Here is a 22,196-nt window from a genome sequence, read left to right as displayed (position 1 = left end):
CCGTGAACACTTCAGTCTAAAGAGACCCGTGAGGCCGTGAGCAGCACAGAACCAAGACAGATGAACAGCCAACGAGAGCAGCAGCCGGGCCACTTTATGTAAGATCCCAGAAACATGAATTTGACCTGTAACTTGGTTCATCACGACAAGAAAGAAAGGCAAATGAATCCATTAGCCATGGAATGGTCTCTGTCCATATGGCCAGCCAAAATGGCTCGTCGATTCCAGCGATCAAATCAAAGAGTCCACTGACGAATATCTTGGTGCCTTTTCTTCAGAAAACAAGAACTTGGCACACTTCACACCGAGCAAATTATTTATATGACAATGAAGAATGTGTACACCTGAATCGCCTAGACCAGACATTCCCTTTTGCATACTAAAAAACCAAGGAATGCTGACTATAGAACGAGGAAATTAGATTCCCCACGATCATATTTAACAACCTAGTCGTTGAACATATAATACGCTAGGGTTCACAGAAGCAGCCGCAGCATAGGATACGTGACCCTGGAATCCGTCCTGTCTGGCGAATCAGATCGGCCTTCTGAACTGCCCTTGCTGCTTGCTTGTTCATCTTGGCGTTGGCTGATGCCCGCTTCTCCTCGGCCACGCGGCGTGCCAGCTCCAGCCTTTCGGCCATCCTCGCCATGGCCTCGCTTCTCATTTTCTCCGCGCGTTCCTGCCATAGAACAATTTGTCATTACTAGGCTACAAGCTACAGTACTTGAGAAGTATGATATGCATTCAAAGTATGTGTTGGTGCAAACAAAAGCAGCTGGCATGCAGATGATAGTGAAATACAGTGGAAATGCACCTCTAGTCTCTTCATTTCAGATTCAACTTTTGTTCTTTGACGGCTCTCCCATGCTTCGATCTTCAGCTCTTCCTTCTTGAATCTAAGCAATGCAATACCATTTCAGACAACAAGAAGAAAACCACTATTTACAAAATTTAATTCTGTTTCTATCTCCTTTTATAGCTCACTAGCAGAACAAACAACGAAGGGTACCAGATAGTCATCTGATGGAAGAATACCGTGCTGTGTGTTTAGAATTTTCAGCGTCCTCGAATGCTGCAGCACGAGTAGCATATTCCTGCTTCATCCGCTCCAGATCAGCAATGCTCGGTGTCGCAGAGACTAATTCTAGCTCCTCTTTACTAGCCCACGAAGCAATGTTCATCTTTCCTAGCTGTACACCTAGGGCAGCGATTTCTTTCCTTGCCTTGAGCCTGATTTCATCCTCTGACATTTCATTGGTAGATCCTTTTCGGTTGAAATAAGGACCATCATCTGCGTTGTCTTCTCCTATTGATGCTGTCGATCGTCCACCTACAGGAGTTGACGGTATCGAACAGTTAGGGCTCCGGGTCGGTGTCACAGACCCAAGTGGTGTTCCGGTTCTTGATGGATCTTGACTTGGTATTGGGGTCATTTCTGTGCCCACATCTCTCACAGACACCGCCTGAACTGTAGAAATAGCTGTGTGGAATAGTTCATATCAGTTGACAGAAATCGAAGGCAGAAAATTGAACTGTAAAGTAACAATGAGAAAGCTACCTTCAGTATCATTGCAGGTCTTAATTGCAATTGAATTGGTTTCAGCTTGACCCTTCTGATAGTCTGAGTTGGCGCTAGAACCTTGATCTGCACAGACATCAGCATGCCTGACCAACTTCGGCTGATGTGAAGCGAAAGACAGCCTCTCTAATATGCTCCGAGAGGCCGACGAAGCCGGATTGAATCTCTTCATGTTCTGAATGGGGCGAGCAAATGCGCCGTGGTGTTTGGGCACAACGCCACCGCCCCTGGGCGCAGCGGAACTCACCTGGTGTGCAGTCTGGTTCTGCGATGCACCCTTGGTGGTATTCTGCTGAACAGTCTGCTTGTTCACAATCCATTTCTCGGCGTCGTTCCACTTGGAGGAAGCCTGTCTTGAGAAGTACCCAGCCGTTGGGTTCTGTGCCGCCGTCTTCTCGCCTCCATGGAACTCAAAGCTGCTGGTACTGGCATTGTCAAGACCACTGTCGCATTCATTGCTGTCCTCCTCGACAGTTCGCACTGGATGTATCATGCTTGAGTTGCTCGGCGCCGGTTGGTGAACTGAACCCTTGGACATGTTCTGAACCTTGTAGCTATCTACTGCTGGATCCTTGTCTACAACTTCGGTGTTGCTGACTGCTGAAGGGCATTTAGCGGCACCGGAGCTGTCTGAAACTGCAAGCAGAGCGAGATGGCTATAGATGTGATTTCCTTGATCAGGGAAAAAGTAAGTTAAACATAAATAGGCTAGCATCATGTATTTACCTTCATCAAGAACATCGCATACTAATAATCTGTTCTGCGCTTGCGACGGTTCGGCGTTCTTTGAGGGCGATGTTCGTGACGAGCTGCTGCTGATGACCCTCACGCGATTGTGGGCTCCCAGGAGCTTCATCCTCAGCTTTGTGGGAGAGAGGGCGCCTGCCTACATGAACACCGAAGAGGTCAGTCTTTATCTATGGAAGCACTACAGCATAATATGTCTTAATTCAAGTTGGTAACTTCTACTGTATTCTAGTACTTGGTATAGAAGATTTGTTGGTATCTTAGAACTTTATAAATCTGTTAGGAAATTAGAAGTACTAGTGTGATGCAAGATTTTTAGACTTTTTGTGACAGTGACAGCCAGTAGAATGACCATTTGACACTTCTATTTCCTGACTGGGACACCGGGGTAGCGAAATCATCATCACTCTAGCATGTAGTACTAAAAATAGCGCCGACGCCAAATTCTTCAGAATGGGCGTTCTTTCTAGATTTCCACTACCTATATAGAAGCAACAGTTTTTCTGCAGATTTAGCAGTACGTTTACTTCAACTATTTAGCTTCCCTCTGACTGACAGAACTGATTTACCGAATAAGTGATAGCTGAACGAATCTACAGTCTATAAACAAACCGCCAACCAACTCCTGGATTCTTGAAAAAAAGGCACAAATTATTCCCAAATTGCTCACCTCCGACGTTTGTCTGCGAAGACTATCTTTAATCTTATCATATCATTGCTAAAAAAGGTAGACTGGCTTTGATCTTCCGATAAGAAAAGGGAAGCTACTAGTATAAAAACGCAACAAAACACGGTAGACATGGAAATGAGGAGCAGAAAAAACGCATCTATATCCAGAAGACGAGATATTTCCAGAAAACCACAGCAAAAAATGTAACTGAAGCATACAATCGGTATGGAGAGGGTAGGCACTAATTAGCTAGGTGGGATCAAGCGAGGCGCTGAGCCCGTACCTGGGGCTTGTGAATCCTCTCATACTCCATTGCTCGCTCCGTGCTGGTCTGCTGGCCGGATGCGTGCTTCTGTGTGGCCCTCTCCCTCTCAGCTTGGGCGGCGGCTGCTGAGAGTGCTGGAGGAAGAATGGGGTGGGGAGGAGATGGGCGTGATGGGAGAAGAGAACAGAACACACTACGCTACGCAGTGGGGACTAGGCTACTGTAAGCAGAGATCTGATGTCTTGCCCTTTTTTAGTTCTTTTTATTTACTTATTACGCCTACTGGACAGGAGTCCTGTCCACAGCTCAGTTTCTCTGGCCGTGGCAAAAATTATGTATGTTTCCACTTCAACGAAAGGTCTCATCAACGCAGTGAAAGCACAGAGCTGGCTGCTATCACTGCTACGACCACCGTAGAAACCCATCCTGGCACAAACAGAGCGCCGTTTGCTGTACTTGTTACCATTACCAACAACCTTTAAGACGGCCTTTTACTCTCTATATCTAACGTAAAGTGTCCATCCTCTTTTGCACGCTCAGCTTTGCCCGGGTTAACATAATCCCTCTCCCATTACACAAAGTTATCTGATTTGTACTAGTAGCATCTCTCACTGGCACGGACACGGGGTAGGAAAATTACCGTCTGATTATCTCCCACTGACACGGGTTAGTACTAACAAATGGCGAGCATAATCTTGTGAAAAATCTAGCATTTCTCGAGATGCGTGCGCTTTTAACGCTCCAAACTCCAAAGCCCCAAACTTTTATTATTCCTCCTCTAGCATAAGGCTGGTCATAGTGGAGAGTAACTTAGACTAGTAACATACATATGTTACTAGTCTATGTTACTATCTTCATAGTGGGTAGTGTCATAGGTGTGGTAACATAGTTGCCTTCATTTATTACTTTGTAGACTCATTATGCATTGGAAACCGCTATGTGATGGTAACATATTATGTTACTCTATTTGCCTCTCTCCTCATTAACTACTTGCCACATCAACAATTTTGCTTATGTGGCATCTATGTTACTACCTATGTTACTCCCACTATGACCAGCCTAATCTCAGCAGCAACGATGGTGATGGTGGTGGTCAAACAGAGGTCCCGATGCCGGACTGGCCTGGACTGGACTGGACTGGACGGGAGCCCTATCCCATCCATCCACCGAGCAGGCAGAGGCACAACCCCACCCCACCTCTGATGAATCACACGACGCAGGCCGCCCCATCCCTCGTGTCAGTGACTACAAGCTCTGTTTATTTAGAGGTAATAGCACTGCAGGTCCTGAACTTGCATGTCGGATGATGGTTTGGTCCTTGAAGTTGCAAAAGTGGATTATTTGGTCCCTGAACTTGTCATGGATGTGCAAGTTTAGTCCACAGCCAATCAGAACTCGCCAAGTGGATGCCAAGTGGCCTGGCTGGTCAGCGCCGTGAGTTTTTCACTTAGCCCCCTCCCTTTCTGACGAATCAACCCGCAGTACTCGTCGTCCATCTAAGCAAAAAACACCTGAATTTATTTTGTCCCCCTCCCCACCCCAATCATTCATCCACTTGGCTTCGCTCGGTTGCTGTCTTGCTCGTGCCGACCGCGTGCGCCCGTGCTGGCTGACGTCAGCAACCATGGCGGCGTCGTCGCCGGAGTACACCGGCGGTGTCGTCCCTCCTCCGACCGCGCATCAAGTTCGTCCACACGGCGTCTTTCCTCCCGACTATGGTGCGTCCTCCTCCCCTCTCTGCTCTGTTCCTCCCTCCTCCTCTGGTTTGATCGTGTGTCGTCCGCAGCACCGGCGGATCACCCCCTTTGGATAGCGTTGCGGGTATTTACGGTGGATTTCTGTGTCTATACAGCTTCCGGCGCTGCGAAGCTGGTTATTGAGGTGGTCGTTGATTTCAGGCTAGGGTTTAGGCGTTGAAATTTAGGATTTCGCCGAGAAGCTAGGGTTCTTGTGTTTCATGTTCTTTCGGGCACAACGTATCATTTTGACCAGTTAACATTGACCAGCAGAGCACATTGGTGCGAAATCTGTTCTAGTTTTAGGGTTGACATTGAACAGAGGGCGCATTGTTTGTACTTTTAAAAACATGAAATTTGTAGTTGTAGTGCTGCTGTTTAGTAGTTGCTCAGCAATTTAGTAGTGCCACTACATCATTTGAATGCCTTTTTGTTGTTTTATCTTGCTAGATCAATTATCTGAATGTAGTCAGCTAACTGAATTTAGTCAGTTAACTGAATTTAGTCAGTTAACTGAATTTAGTCTTGAAGATATTACTGTTTGAGATGTGATATGCTTTGGCTTACATAATGCACTTTCTTGCTGCAGTTTGTGATTCAGCAATGGGACAGATTGTGGACACCCCTTTCTTTACACTGGAACTTGAGCATGGTGGGCTTTTCTGTGGACCAAGAAATAACATGGAGTACTATAATCCTTCTATGGAGGTGATTGACTATGTTGATGCTGGCACATTCTCATATTCAGCTATTGAAGAGCACTTGCTATGGTTGGGATATCCTGTGGCTGAGCACATAATTTATTGGTGCATGCCTGACAAAATGATTTCAGATGGTATGTTGAGAATTAGAGGTGATGAGGATGTGCAACACATGATTAGAGCTAGTAGTCAGCATAAGGTGCTTGCACTAATGGTTGACCATGCAGATTTCATCAGTAATTGCAGGGAAGATTTGGTATTGACAATGCCAACAATTCACAGTTCTGTTGTTGCAGCCATGCAGAGGTCAAGTGTTGTTGCAGCCAGTGCAGCATCTTCTCACAGCCTCATTTCAGTAAATGTTGAAGAGCCCATTTCAGAGGTGGCAGCAGATAACATAGAAGCAGACAACTTGGTTGCTAATGGAACAGAAACAGAGACTTTGCTAACTGATGGTGCAGAGGATGCAGTGCTCTCAGATTCAGAGTTCAGTGATAGTGATTATGACATAGATGATGGAGATGATGATTTATATGAAGACAATATTGATTTTGATGTTGATGAAGAAGCTGAGCAAGTTGAGGAAGAGGTGGAGCCAGACTATGTACTTGAGGATGAAGATCTAAACCTCTCTTTTGAAGAGCAAGAACAACTGAAATACAAGTTCAAAGCTTTCAATTCCAGGGTGGACATGAAATCCCCTATATTTAAATTAGGGATGGTATTTGCTGATGTGGTTGAGCTAAGGAAAGCCCTTACTGCTTATTCCATAAGGAACAGAGTGCAAATCAAGAAGGTCAAGAATGATAAGATGAGATTAGAGGCTGTCTGTCAGAGAGGTTGCCCATGGCTGCTTAAAGCTAGCAAGGACAACAGGACTGGAGGATTTGTCATCAAGGCCTACTTTGGAGAGCATGTCTGTCAGAAAAAGTGGAAGTTGAAGGACTTGACAGCCAAGTTTCTTTGCCAGTTTTTCTTGGATGAATTCAGAGATGACCAGAAGATGTCACTTGGAACATTTTCAAGGAAAATTACTAAGGAATTCAATGTTACTCCTAACAGATGGAAGCTTGCTAGGGCTAGAAAGCAAGCACTTAATGAGATTCATGGTGATGAGGAAGAGTAATTCAGTAGGCTTTGGGACTATGGACAAGAATTGAGGACCAAAAACCCTGGGTCTACATTTCTGCTCACAACTTCAGTGGTGAAAGATACAAAATTTCCATTGGGCAGGAAATGTTTGAAAACATTGTACTGGTCATATGATGCATGTAAGAGAGGATGGCTAAAGGGCTGCAGGCCAATCATTTTCATTGATGGTTGTCACATGAAAACAAGGTTCAAAGGAGTGATACTTAGTGCTGTTGGTATTGATCCCAATGACTGCATATTCCCAATTGCAATGGGATGGGTGGAAGTTGAGTGCACAGGTTCATGGGAGTGGTTTCTGACCACTCTCAGAGATGATCTCAACATCACTAACACTGCTCCTTTCACAATCATGAGTGACAAACAGAAAGGTTTAATAAATGCAGTGCACAAAGTTTGGCCAGATTCAGAACACAGGTTTTGTGTCAGACATATTTATCAGAATTTCAATGAGAAGCACAAAGGAGAGGTACTGAAGCAAGACTTGTGGGCAATTGCAAGATCTCCAAACAAAGTGAAGTGGAGAGAAAACTGTCAGAAAATGGATGACCACAGTTCAGCTGCTTTCCACTGGACTGAAAGACTAGAGTGGAAAACTTGGTGCAAAGCATTTTTCAGTGAATTCCCCAAATGTGACATCCTACTCAACAATAACTCTGAGATTTTTAATAGGTACTTTGGTGGTCATTTTGCCAAATTGTTTTGATTTTAACATATAACCCATCTGTACTGCTAATTATCATATCATACTAACATGTTTTCTTTCTATCTGTATGCAGCTACATCCTTGAGGGCAGAGAGATGCCAGTGCTCAGCATGCTTGAGTACATTTTCTATAAGATGATGAACAGGATTGTTAGCAAACAAAGAGAAGCTATTGAAAAGTGGGCAGGCCAGAGAATATGTCCCAAGATCAAGAAGAAGTTAGATAAGAACACAGAGTTTGCTGCTAACTGCCATGTAACAGAAGCTGGTCAGCAAATCTTCAGAGTTCAGTCTGGTAACAATAGCTACACTGTGGACCTCTGCTTGTACACTTGTGATTGCAGGAGATGGCAGTTATCTGGAGTACCATGTGGCCATTCCATAGCATGTTGCAGGGAGGAGAGAATTGACCCAGAGACACTGGTCCATGAGTGCTATACTGTTCAGACATATCTGAAAGCTTATGGATACATTCTTGTCCCTCTTGCAGACCCTAAGGAGTGGGAGAAACAGAATGGCTATAAGGTGTATCCACCAGTGTTCACCAAACAGTTGGGTAGACCCAAGAAAAACAGGAAAAAGACACCAGAGGAGAAGATCAAGAATGGTGTTAGGGTTTTGAACAAAAAAGGTGCTACAATGCACTACTCTATTTGTGGGAGGGCTGATCACAACAGAAAGGGGCATTACAGATGGGAGGAGGCTCTCATTGCAGAAGGGGTAGAGGAGGTTGATGAGAACTATGATGACCCAACATTTCTTCAGGTGCATGCATTTTACTACATTTCACTGCATTTCACTGCATTTTACTGAATTTTACTGAATTGCACTACATTTCACTGCATTTTACTGAATTTTGCTGAATTTGTGCAGAACATCTTCCCTAACCAGCCAGATCCTTTACTGGATCCAATTGGCACACCATTCAGTATGGTCTACAACATGACTCAGAGAGAGCTTGCAATAAGAGCTCCTCAGAGGGTTCATGGGCCACTGCCTGAGCAATCTGCATTTGTTGCTGCTGCTGGTGCTGCAATACCTCAGCCAAGGATCACTACAGAAATGAACATAGGTAGACAGACAAGGGCAACCACAATAGCTGACAGAGGAGAAGGATCTGGTAGGGGAAGAGGAAGAAAAAGACAAAGAAATCCAGAAGCAGGCAGAGGGTCAAATTCAGTTGCAGGTAGAGGAAGAGGGTCAAATTCAGTTGCAGGTAGAGGAAGAGGAGCAAATGCAAATGCAGGTAGAGGAAGAGGAGCAAATGCAAATGCAGGTAGAGGAAGAGCAGCAAATGCAAATGCAGGGAGAGGAGAAGTTCCATCTGAAGGGATAGGAGAAGCAGCAATTGCAAATCCAGATGCCTGGACAGGATCACTGCCATTTGCAGGGAGAGGAGGATCACTGCCATTTGCAGGGAGAGGAGGATCACTGGCATTTGTAGGGAGAGGAGGATCACTGGCATTTGCAGAGAGAGGAGGAGCAAACAATGGCTTATAACTGAAGAAAACTGCTATTGATAACTGAATTTTGCCTATTTTAAGTAAAAAAAGCTTAAAAAATGTTTTGGACTGAATACTTCTGTTGTTAAGTGAATACTGATATGTTCTGTAGTGAATACTGCTGTTGTTAATTAAAAAAAATTCCAAAAAGATGTTTGTCCTGGGTATCGAACCCTGGACCCTTTGTTCGATAAGTTGAGCTCCCTGCCAGTGCGCTAGTACTAGTGATCTTGCTAGATACTCATTGCGCTGCTTGTTATAGTGATCTTGCTAGTACTACTGCTTATCAGAGCGGTGTCGTTCCCTCTTCCACTCCTATTAAGAGGCCACCACCCACCGCGCACCGCCCCCACTCACCACTTGCGTTTCACGACGCCTCGGGCTCTACGCTCCCCACCTCCCACTCCACCACAAGAAACCCTCTCCGGCCATCTCGACGCCGTCGCCGACGCCATGGACAACCACCCTGCATGGCAGAGGATGGTCGACGATCTGGCAGGCGACGACCAGGTCGCACGCGCGGAGCTCCAGGAGATAGGCCGGTGGTTCCCAAGCATCGACATGCTTAGGTACCATGCGCGCGCCCTCATCGACGCGATGACCGACGAAGAGAGGATGCGCGCTCTCGTCGACGGCCCAGGTACCCCTCCGGCCAACATCTTCCGTTTCGCAATGGCGGAGACGCGGTCCGAGGATCCGCGGCAGCGCTCGCGATGGTGGATGTACAGGTCCGCCACCACGCGTGAGCCGCAGCCGGATCCGAACCGCGTGTGGTCGAGGATGCAGCGCGTGACCGACGTGGTTGTGGCACTGCCTGCACCGGCGCCCCTCGTCCACATCGACGACGACGACGTCTCTCTGTCGTCCGACTCGGAGTACTGCAAGGTGAACTCGGACAATGACTCGGGGTACAGAGGGGATTCAGACTCCTCTAAATCGTATGATTCGTCTGACGACGATGAGGTGTCGGTCGTTGTCCTGTCGGACGACGAAGAAGAGGAGGAGAACGAGATCCAGATGCTCGCGCCAGTCCACAACGCCAGGGAGGGCGACAGAGATCTCCCGATTGACGTGGAGGTGCTCCCAGATGTGCCTGACATCGTCAAGCAGGAGGTGGTGGCTGAAGCAGAAGAGGAGAAGGTGGCGGCAGCAGCACAACAGCCGGAGAAGACGAAGAAGAGGCCACTTGCAGGGGAAGTGCGCCGCTCGGAGCGCCTGAAGCAAATGAAGAACTGAAGATGGTGAACTGAAGATGATGAACTGAAGATGATGCAGTAGTTAGGTATGCTGACTAGCATAATTTCAGCATATAAGTTAGTGATATTTTGGTTAGTTTATGTTAGGTGTGCTCTATATAAGCAGAGCACATAAGTTAATTGTAATGTGGCTGCTGTTGTTATCTGGTTGAACTTTGCTGCAATGCAGTAGTTAGGCACATCTGGTTGAACTACTTTGCTGCAATGCTATCTATATAATTATGCTATCTATGTTACAATGTTCTTTGCTGCAATTGTTGCTGAAATGTGGTACTATGCAATTATGCCATTCTGATGCTGTTATAGATTATGCTATGTTACAATGCCAGTGCTATCCTCCATCATGCAATAGTTCTGTAGGCCATGCATTTCACTTGGTTGCAATGCTGCTGCTGCTGCTGCTGCAAATGTGCTTGCCATGCTGCTGTTGCTGTGCACTACTCTACATAAATTCAGTACACTGAAGATTCAGATAAGTACTAACACTGAATTTTTTGTTGTTAACTGAAAATGGCTCATTTAAATTCAGTACACTAAAGATTCAGATAAGTACTAACACTAAAAACAGTCATACAGATTTACATAAGTAGTTAACTGACACTCTAAAAATTGCACTAAACTAGAGACATTCAGATAACTAGTAGCACTAAAATGAGTCATACAAATTTGAGTTAACTAAAAGTAGTCATAAAAATAAAGTGCATTACATAATACTGGCATTACTCCAATAATTTCAGTATAACTAATTGATAACTCCAACTTAAGGCAGCAACATTACAACAACAATGAATTAATCAAATTCCTCTAAGATCTCCTTCACCCTCCTTATCTTGCTCTTGTTCTCCTCCTTGTGCCTGAACAAATCACCAATCATGTACTCTAATTTCTTCTTCTCCTTCTTCAGCTCATCCCTCTGTGACACCACTTTGTCCATCTCTTCTTTCATCTTGTCCATCTCTCCTTTCATCTTGTCCATCTGTTGCTTCATCTCATCCCTCTCTTTCTCTGCCTTAGCCGTCAAAACCTGATGTATGCTAGTGCTAGATTTATCAGCCAGCTTCTTCTTCTCAAGCTCTTGCTCTAGGTCAGAAAGAGCAAGTCTTGCATTGCCCAACTCAGTAATTGCCTGCTCCTTGTCAGCCACCATCTTAGCAAAATCTAGTTTAAAAAACCTTAGATCTTTTTCCATCTTTTCGTTCTCTTTCACAACCCTGAAATTTTCTTCAGCATTGACTACATTTTCCCTGAGCCTTAGCTTGTTCTCATCTTCATACATGCCCCAAACCCTAGCTAAACTCATCTTCAGAGTGGCAGGCCATTCAGGGTCAATCCACTCCACAAAGTTGCATTTAGGAATTTCCTACAAATAAGAAAGAAAACAAATTTAGATAAATGAAAGAAGCTTGGGGTTCAGTTAAATTCAGTTATGTGCAGTTAGGTTCAGTTAAGTTCAGTTAAGTTCATTTGGTTCAGTTAAGTTCAGTTAGGTTCAGATAAGTTCAGTTAAGTTCATTTGATTCAGTTAAGTTCAGTTAGGTTCAGATAAGTTCAGTTAAGTTTAGTTAAGTTTAGTTAAGTTCAGTTAGGTTTGGTTAGTTCATTTAAGTTCAGTTAGTTCATTTAAATTCAGTTAAATTTAAAAACAACATGCTGTTAACTGAAAAATCAAGTTAAGTTCAAAAACAAAATGTTGTGACAAACTCTGTAACAAATGACAGTAAGATGAAACATTCCAACAGTTTGGATTTAATTGTAGATCTAACTAACCTTTTGTGCACAAGCAAGATACCTCCTTCCACTATCAACTGATTCAAAGGGACACCAACTTCTCACACACACAACTGTGTTCACATCGAGCTGCAAAATCTGGAGCAAGGGCTCTCCACTCAGAGCAGAAAATGGTAGCAGGAGCAGGAGCCTACAACACATTCTAGTCAGCAAAATTCCCAAATCTTGCACTAAACCCTAACTGCCCCTAAACTGCCAGAGGAGTAGTGGTAGTGACGAACTAACCTCACTTGTGACAGAGTAGCCATCCGACGAGGAGCTGGATCCTTCACTCCAAGAAACCATGACGGCGAGCTGGCGTCGCCGGCGAGCTGGACGGCGGCGAGCAGAGGAAGCAAACGAGGGAGCAGAGGGAGCAAACGAGGGAGCAGACGAGTGGAGGGGGAGCTGCCGAGTGGAGGGGGAGCAGAGGGAGAATATGCCAAGGAATATACCAACACATGTGCCACATTGTGTAGTAGTGCGGGTTGATTCGTCAGAAAGGGAGGGGGCTAAGTGAAAAACTCACAGCGCTGACCAGCCAGGCCACTTGGCATCCACTTGGCGAGTTCTGATTGGCTGTGGACTAAACTTGCACATCCATGACAAGTTCAGGGACCAAATAATCCACTTTTGTAACTTTAAGGACCAAACCATCACCTGACATGCAAGTTCAGGGACCTGCAGTGCTATTACCTCGTTTATTTACCCCGATCTCTCGGCCCTTTTCACCGTCCAGCCCCATGTCATCATGCGCTCACTCTCCTCGCCCGCGGCCCCAGACCCAGGCCCCCCGCTCGCCGTGATCACAATGCAGGCCTCCATGTCGTCACGCATGAATATACTTTTGTCTTCTACTCTGCTTGCCGTTGGCCAAAGTTGACCGGAGTTTTCTCTGCGCTGCACGCATCTCGTACTACGTAGAGTACGTGTAGTTGGTTATAATGGCCACTGCTGTGCTGCCTCAGCCTGCTGGCTGCTGCACGCTCTCACCATCTGATCCTGAGCCACCGGATGCCCAAGCTGGCCTCATGTGTTTGGATTCACCGTGTAGTAGTACGAGCGAATTATGGACGTCTATGAGGCGAGCGAGTCATGCTACGGATCACGTACTACCAGTGTACTGGATGATTGAATTGGTGTTTGCACCATGTGCTGCAGTCGCGGGACTGATTTTGGCACTTTAATGGTTCATCATCTGTGCTGGTGGCCTTGCAAATTTTGTGGTCCAACTTGGTGGCCAGCCAGCATCAGTACTACGAGTGCTTACGGAGCTGTCCGATTTGATTAACAATACTGTACCGTCCATCTTTGGTAGGTTTGACTGGTCAAACACGCCGATGATTGAGCGTACGTACTTATTTATCCCAGCTAGTTTTGCATTTATTATCACGTCTTCTTAATTACTAGTGGGATTGTCTCATGTTGGCGTAGCGATAGGAACCCTAGAATGCTGGAGGACTTTTAAGTTAACCCCAATTCGATATAGGTCCCCACTTTCGTGGATCCAAAGGTCCACCTTATAATCTTTAACTATACCAGTGGTCAAATCCTGAACTGTTAGTGCATCATGTTATGTGGGCATGTCCCAACCTGAGCGTCATGTTATGTGGGCAAGTTTCCAAGTTCTGTTGTTTATGCTATTGCATAATACAGTGATATTGTGCTGTTATTGCACGATCTTACACATTTGCACATTCATTTGCATTTCATTTGAGCTAGTATTCATTTGTTATTTTTTTATGTTAGATTGTGCCGAGTGTGAGCCAAAGTTGTATGATGAATTATAGAATCATTGCTACGAATAAGGCAAGTTACACTTTCATCATTTTTTTTTGCGGGGGATCATATTTAAAACCTATATGTTCTTATGTATATAGATTTGTCAAGCAGTAAAATCCATGCAGAAAAAAAATTAGTTGAAGCGCTTAGAGAATCTCTAACTGGACTGGGCTAATTTTTCCAGTGTCACCGATGATGACATTGTTTATGGAGCGTTCATAAAATAGATACTCCATCCATACCGGTGCATTGGGCAATTTAGGTTGTGCACCGCAACCAAGATGTGCTAATTAGTACCATTGCACGCAGAGAACTGATCATTGCATGCGGTGCTAGATAGTCTCAAGTCATTGATGGCATACATGACCCACACCCCTTATTGGATGATTACTCTTTTCGTTGCAAGAAACAGAGAATGAAGTGGGGAGTTAATGCATCACGCCTTAACTTTTTGGGATTATTTGATTTTCGTAAGATGCCTAATGCACTTGTATGGAGAAAGTACATGCGAAAAGTGAAACTATTCTAATGTGGTGGCCAAAATTCCAACAATGCTCATTATCCCATGCTTAAATGATGTCAACCTCGATGACATTGAACAAAAGATCATTGTGGGGAATTGAGTTGTAGTACGGATTCACATATAGAAACTAGTTTCTTTCAAACTCTCCATCCATGTCCTTGCCATTAAGGACGATGACAATCGTCTCAAAGATATTAACACGAGAATAATCATTATAATTCCTAGCGAGTGTGAGTACTTCACAAATAGCTATCTTCTTGAAACAACGAGGCTTCCAATCATAAAAAAATAAGTTGATCCGCAGTGGCTGCAAATTTGTAGGATGTGATTTTTGAAAGATAATATGAGGATGAGTGTACACTTTGACAAGCTTCCACATGTCATATTGCCAACAACAACTTAAAATCAATTTGCACCTTACTAGGGATTATGAGTCATCAGTAAGCCTTCGTGAAGGGATAATGAAGGATGGTATCATAAGCCATATAGTAGCTCCATTGAAGATGGCATTGGGGGTGCCTACAACTTCCATGATCACCAAAGACAATCTAGCATTGTTGCTTTCTCGTGAAGAGTGTGGACACCAAATGTCTTATTTGATGAAGGGACCACGATACAACCCTTGGGCAATTACAACTCTGCTTGCCATCAACACCACTGGCAACTTCACTTAAAAAATTGATTCAATGAATCATAGTGTTGATGGGTTATTTCATATTTCTTCCATTTTTCATTTTCATCATGCTTGGTGGATCGACTTCAGTGATGTCAAGGGCACCTTATCCAAGATGATGTTGTTGACTAATAAGTTTTAGGCAGACACAAAAGGAGATTGAGTCGTTATGGTTGGCAACAAAGGCAGCCAGGAGCTTGCTAATGTATACACTTGTCGCTATATCATCCTTCAAAAACCCACATGTGACAACTTTGAAGCCATCGACGATTGACTTTGGTTGTAGTATGGTTGACACCCTTGTCGTTCAAAAACCCACATGTGACAACTTTGAAGTCATTGACGATTGACCTTGTAGTATTGTTGTTGTTGTTGGTGGTGGTGCTGCTGCTGTTGCCAAAGAAGAGTTCCTCATGTGTTGTTGTTATCAAAGAAGCACATGTGACAATGTTGGTGCTGCTACTGCTGCTGCTGTTGTCAAAGAAGAGTTCCTCATGTGTTGTTGTTATCAAAGAAGAGTTCCTCATGTGAATTCCTATTGCCATTGTTTATGGAGTGTTCATAAAACAGATACATGTGAAAAATGAAACTGTTCTAATGTTGTGCTAAAAATTCCAATAGTGCTCACTATCCCATGCTTAAACGATGACAACCTCGATGGCATCGAACAAAAGATCACTGAAGGGAATTGAGTTGTAGTATGGATTCACATATAGAAACTAATGTTCTCTAAAACTCTGCATCCATATCCTTGCCATTAAGGGCGACAACATTCGTGTCAAAGATAGCAATATGTGAATAATCTTTACAGTCCCTAGCGAGAGTGGGCACTTCACAAATAGCTATCTTCCATAAACGATGATGCTTCTAATCATAACATAAACTAAGTTGATCCTCAGTGTCTTCGTATTTGTAGGATGTGATTTCTGAAATATAATTTGAGGATGAGTGTACATTTTGGCAAGCTTTCACATGTAATGTTGCCAACAACAACCTTAAATACATTTGCACCTTACTAGGGATTATGAGTCATCGATGACATCGTAGCATTTGATGAAACATTATTCAGCGACATCATCTTAGGCATGGTGCCTTTTACATTAGTGATGTCGGTCCACCGTGTCAAAGATAGTATGAGAATATAGACCATAAGGGACCTCAAACAACACAACGCCAATGTGATTTTTTGCAACATGCGGAATCAAGAAAACATCTACATGAACCAAAGAGGCTACAATGGTTGAAGACATTACACCGAGTTATGATTAAGCCGTCATGAAGGGATGATGAACGACGGTATTAGAAGCCATATGGTAGCTCCATTGAAGATGGCATGAAGGTACCAACAACCTCTAGATGACCAAATACAATCTAGTGTTGTTGCTTTGTCGCGAAGAGTGTGGACACCCAAGGTCTTATTTGATGAAGACAAGGATTTGGTAGACCAGTTCCAGTTGCCGTGACAACTGTACTTCTGGTTAGGGAGGCTGAGATTGAACTCGGAAGACCATGTCTTCACCTTATTCCCCTTGAGCTAAGGATACACAGTCCTCGCTGTAAGTGCATCTAGTGCCCCTTAGTGATTTTGGTGTATTGAAGACTTATAGGTTAAGGGACTAATATGTTTGTGAGTGTACACATGCTCTATAAGTCGATGAGGAGTTTGATGTTTACAGTGAAAGTCGACCCCTAAAAATGAATGTCTTCAGCTGAAGACTTTGAAAGTGATGAAATTGGTGTGACTTTGAAGACTTGGATATTCATGCGAGGATTATGAAGCGTGAAGACTTTTGTTTTCGTAGTTTCATTTTCTCTTTCTTGAGTCATAGGAAACACCGTACTGTTAAAGGGGGTCGAGGTAATACTAAGGAAACTGATTTCCAAGTGATGCTCATCTCAAAATCCTACACCTACCCAATCCTTTCAAGTGAAGCCATTGGAAATCTCATATTAGTTCAGTCAATTTCTTCAGTGACAGAGAAGAAGTTCTTCTGGTCTCTGAGGAATTTGTTCTGACTGAGGAGTTAGGGATTCGCCAGTGCAGATTGCCTACACAGTGAGGAACATGATAGCCCTGAGGAATTCGGACCTCAAATCCGACCGTTGATGTGCTACGTGCCAGCTGTCCAAAATATCCTACCACCTAACAGTCATATCATTGAAGGGCATTTATGTATTATCATGTCAGGCTGCTCCCTAGGCTATAAATAGCCGCCCCTACAACCACTAGCTGGTTGGCTGCTCCCAGAGAAACTGACACTTGTCATTTGAGAGCATCCCATCCTCCGAGGACTTTGAGCAAAAATCATCAAGTGATGAAAACCCAAATCCCAAACCCAAACACCTACAAACCCAAAGTGATTGAGCATCACTGAAGAGATTGTTCCTGTGTGGAACCGACGCTTGTTACCTTCGAGGACTGTGTATCCTCCAGACGGTTAAGCGTCATGGTCTGAGCATCCAAGAGGAATTGTGGATTGCCGAGTGACCAAGTCTGTGAAGGTTTGGAAATCACCTATGAAGACTTGCCACAAGTGTTGGGCGAGGTCTGTGTGATCTTAGCTCAAGGAGAATACAGTGAGGACTGTGTGCCCGGGACTGTGTGTCCTCGAGTTTAAATACTCAGCCGCTCCAACCAGACGTACAACTATCACAACAGTTGGAACTGGTCTACCAAATCATTGTCTTCACCAAGCCTACTGGTTCTATTTCCTCGACCCTTTCATTTCCTCATTCATGTGTTGATGAACCTGATCATTACTATTTGAAGACTTTGACTAAAGACTTTCTCTATTTCCTCAATCCTATTTCTTCAGTCACATAGTCTTCAGCCTGCTTATCCCGTGTTTACGCTTTCTGTACTCTTTGTCTGTCTTTCATTTCATCATGATGACTATGCTATTGCTTTGTTATGCTTATACTTGAGTACTTATTCCGCTGCTAGTTGTTCGTGACTTAGGAATTTCCTCACCCTGAAATTCCTCAATGACGAATTTGTAAAAATCGCCTATTCACCCCCCCTTTAATCGACTTAATGCGCTTTCACTCGCCGAATCACTCTGGTAAGTCTTCAAGGTAGACTTCCAAACCTTCACGGACTTCATTCACCGGCAATCCACAGTGACTCTTGGATGCTCAAAACGCGACGCCTAACCGGCTGGAGGATTCACAGTCCTCAAGTGTAACAAGTCTTCAGATCACTCGGACAGAAAGACTTCAATGATGCCTAACACTCTTTGGCTCTAGGTGTTTTGTGCTTAGTCCTCGCGAGGATCTCTCTCTCAAATGCTTCAGAGGTGAGTTGCTCTCAAACTACAAAAGCCGTGCACTAACTTTGAGCAACCACCAATTTATGGTGTACGGGGTGGGCTATTTATAGCCAGGAGGCAACTCGACCTGATATGTCCAAAATGACCCTGGGTCACTAAGGAACCGACATGTGTCCAACGGTCAGATTTCAAACACACACGGCAGCTTGGCTTGGGCTACAAGCAAAGCTGACTCATCCAGCTCTGGATAAGGTTTGCTCTCACTGTCTTCCCTTGAAGACATAAGATTTGGTTGAGCATCACTTCAGTCACTCTGACTTTGTTCACTTGGACCCCCACTTAATAGTACAGTGGTTCCTATGACTCAATAAATAAGAAAGGAAACTATGAAACAACTATGTCTTCGCACTCCATAGTTTTCAAGTGAATATCTTCACATGTCATAATCTTTGTCGAGAATGTCTTCACGAACCACCATTGTCTTCAATGTCTTCACACGGTTTTGGTGGTCATCTCTGGTAGGTAAACCGAATCAATGAGGGACTACTACTTGTCTTATCCTGCAATTCTCACAAACACATTAGCCCCTCAACCACGTTTGTCGTCAATACTCCAAAACCAACTGGGGTAGCACTAGATGCACTTACAATCTCCCCCCTTTTGGTGATTGATGACAAACTGGGTGAAGTTTTCAACGAGGATAAAAGTATGTGAAAGTTCAGTTTTGTGAGCATTGTCTTCATACATAAAAAGAGGCTCCCCCTGAAGATGTGCATATAAGTAGTTTGCTTTTGAATGCAAATGCACATGTCAGGTTTTGCTTTGTGGAGGCCATCTTCAAAGTGTGAAGACAACTCATCATTCATATATGAAGGTAATGAAGATAATGATATGCATAATGGAAAATGGACGTCTGCAAAATGACTTCATGCGGAATTTATCATCGCATCACAAAGTGGCAGCAAGAGTAGCAGATGACCATCAGGTTTAAGTGTTACAACTCAAAAGCCAAAAGTTTCAAAACGAGAGTTGTAAGAACTTAGCAAAAATAAAGCAACCACCCATATGGACCCGCTTGAAGACTATCAACTCATACGCTTCTCCCCCTTTTGTCAGTAATGACCAAAAAGGTTTGAAGACATAGAGTATCTACTCGTTCCCAGCTGGAGTAGAGGATGGAGCAGGGTTGACATTGGAGTTTGGTGGTGCAGATGGGCCCGGCGCAGCATCGTGATGTAGTGAAGCTAATGTTGTGGAAGTGGCCTCATCTTCTTCATCGACGACTCTCGCAACAACAGTTGCAGCCGAAGATGAGCACTCGAATCTTCAATGGAGGGTGTGCGACACCAACTTTCATTTTGAGGAGGCCGGGAGTCAAACTTGAAGTTCTCGGTGAAGCCATCCTCGCGAAAATCATCTTCATCATAGAGCAAGGTGAGGCTCTTCCAGGACCGCCGACAGGCTTCATGGGCAACAAATGAGTTCTTGGTGGCTAAGTTGCAAATTCGATTGACATCCACCAATATACTTTGCATCTAACGCTTCAGCCAGTCATGATGCCTGTCCTGCTTTTGATGTAAAGCCACCAGAAGCTCACGGTCATTGAGAACACGAGGACGCTTCTGAGGCTTTTGAGCTATGGTGCTTGCAGTGGCTTCAGTATTGGCACGGTGCGGTATGCGCAGGTTGCCGAGCATTCTGAAGGTGGATGGGCTTCTTGGCAGGCTCGGGGTAGATGGCTTCAATAGACATATCAACTTCAGGTAGAAAGACAATATGGTTGCGCGCTGAAGGCTGATAGTCAATTGTTGAACGAATCAAGCACATCACCCATGGAGCATAGAATTTCAGACCAAATAGATCAATCCCAGAAGCAGCAAGTTGTCTGATGAAGAAATCCTGAGTGTTGAATCTGATGCCATTGATGATATAGAATACCAGGTCTTCATGGCGCCTTCAAGTTTGGCTTCAGAGGAATTTACTTTAATGGGCCAGAGAGTACGCCTCAAAATATGGTACACTGTAAGCGGCAAATACTCAAGGTCCTTAACAAAGAACTCCTTTGGGTATTCAACATTGTGCGACAATGGCTTCATCATACTAAGCATTTGGTTCATATTTGGCTCTGGCTTTTGAAAGATGCTCTGCAGCTCATTCTGATGAAGCTGACAACCAGGTTCGTATAACTCACCTCGAGTGGGAAGGGAAGTAAGCTCGATGATATCCCGAGCTTTGGCTTCGTGATGTACATCACCTGTCATCCACTCAAGGATCCAACTCTTCGGATCCCTATTGTAGCCTCGAATGTGTAGAGTGGCATAAAACTGCTGCAGAAGCTCTTCATTCCAGTGTTCCTTATCAGTCACAAAAGCCAAAAGACCAACATCCCGAAAGCAGTCATGGGCCTCTTCAAGACATGGCAGCCTAGCCATAACATCGCAATCCAGACGTTTGTGCGGAAAGATCCGGTCTTGGTTGTACAGGATGCAAGAGTAATAGTTTCATTGTTGATGGCTCCAAAATCAGTCAGAGGTGATCTTGGGATTTGTGTAGGGGTTCTTGGAGCTGTCGAAGAAAGTATTGTGCTCTGTGAAGCTGAGCACGCTGAATGAGCCTTGTGTAATGACAACACTTGGAAGCCTTGGCAGACGTGGCTTTGACTCCTGAACTTGAGGCCTCTGCTCCACATGATAATCATACTGGGGCCCTAGAGCAATAGGTGGAACCATAATTAGCCATCTGACAGTGACAAGCTGACCTTCACGATTGAATGCCCTTTCTATGGTATGAGGCTGTGGTGGAGGAACATCGCCATCTGACGTGATTGGCGTCACAGTGGCTTCAACATTCACATTTCCTTCAGGCTCCACATTGTCTTCAGCCATGACAAGGTCATTGGCTTCAGTAGCGTTGTTGGTGGCAGCGTCAGTGTTTTCAACCTCCATCTGTTCAACAACTGGAGGATCGGGCACGATCACATTCTCTTCAAGAATGACTTGATCATTAGCAGGGGTGTGGCTTCTCTTTATTCTTCTCTTTCTTCTTTGACGGATGCAACCGGAATGTCTTTAGCAGCTTTAGCTTCAGACTCGTGAGCAGTCGCAGAGGGATTGGCATCAGGGAACACTTGACGTGCCACTGAGCTAGATTGTTGCACTTCTTTTTCTGGAATGCTCGACATGGAGACTGGTGGCCTGAGGCCTTTGTGAAGCCCGCGAAACACTAGCGACGCCTTTGGAGATGGAGTGGTCTCCATGTAGTTGTCATCATTAAGCACCGAAGAGGTGACTTGAGCAGGTGGAGTACAGGGTGTTTCATCTTGTACTGGGGTGTCTTCTTGTTGGCGCTCAACCCATGAGTCATCTTGAGCAATTGGCGTCAATGGACGACCAATGCTAATGAGTTCACTGCTCGCTGGAGCAGGCGATGATACCAACTGGGGCTCGAGCTGAGGAAGGACTTCATCATCATGCACATTGTCTTCATGACCAATGTCTTCAGCCGCGTTGGGGTCAGCAGCTAGAACTTGTTCATTTTCAGGAGCCTCTGTGGGAGCAGGCTCATGAACTACGAGGTGGCGCTCGCAATTTTCAGAGGCAGGTAGAGCAACAGAAATGGGTTCGACAATGAGGGGCTCTTGGGCAGCAGCACACTCTTTTCTTGAAGACTTAGAGTCCTTTGTCTTCAGCTTTTTCTTGGAGGCAACATCATCAGATGTATCTTTGTGCTTCCTCTTCCTGGCTTCGGCTTCAACTAGCCTTGTCTTCTTGAGTTTAGAAGCAACAAAGGGGACTTTTGGCTTTGAGCCAGTCATGCTAGCAGGGAAGACAATGCTTGCTTGTCCATGCCTTGGAGCATTAGGATTGGCT

At 44.7% G+C, this 22,196-nt stretch overlaps 1 protein-coding gene across 2 annotated transcripts; it reads right to left on the bottom strand.

The window, feature by feature from the left end:
• Positions 1-249: 249 nt before the first annotated feature.
• On the bottom strand, positions 250-3,495 carry LOC119365696. 2 transcript variants are annotated; one of them, XM_037631346.1, is made up of 6 exons: positions 3,283-3,495; positions 2,309-2,464; positions 1,562-2,218; positions 1,039-1,483; positions 818-899; positions 250-682 (listed from the first exon to the last, which is right to left on the bottom strand). In XM_037631346.1, exons 2-6 carry the CDS (start codon positions 2,436-2,438, stop codon positions 470-472), a joined length of 1,527 nt encoding a protein of 508 aa, XP_037487243.1. In that variant the 5' UTR covers positions 2,439-2,464; positions 3,283-3,495; the 3' UTR covers positions 250-469. The 2 variants fall into 2 exon arrangements, with proteins under 2 accessions (XP_037487243.1, XP_037487242.1); XM_037631345.1 differs by having other exon boundaries at positions 2,309-2,468; positions 3,283-3,494.
• Between the last annotated feature and the right edge of the window lie 18,701 nt (positions 3,496-22,196).

This window comes from Triticum dicoccoides, chromosome 2B, assembly GCF_002162155.2.
Source record: "Triticum dicoccoides isolate Atlit2015 ecotype Zavitan chromosome 2B, WEW_v2.0, whole genome shotgun sequence".
Classification (NCBI taxonomy): Eukaryota; Viridiplantae; Streptophyta; class Magnoliopsida; order Poales; family Poaceae; genus Triticum; species Triticum dicoccoides.
The sequence above is the reverse complement of the archived record's forward strand: the minus strand, read 5'-3'. Positions and strand labels throughout refer to the sequence as shown.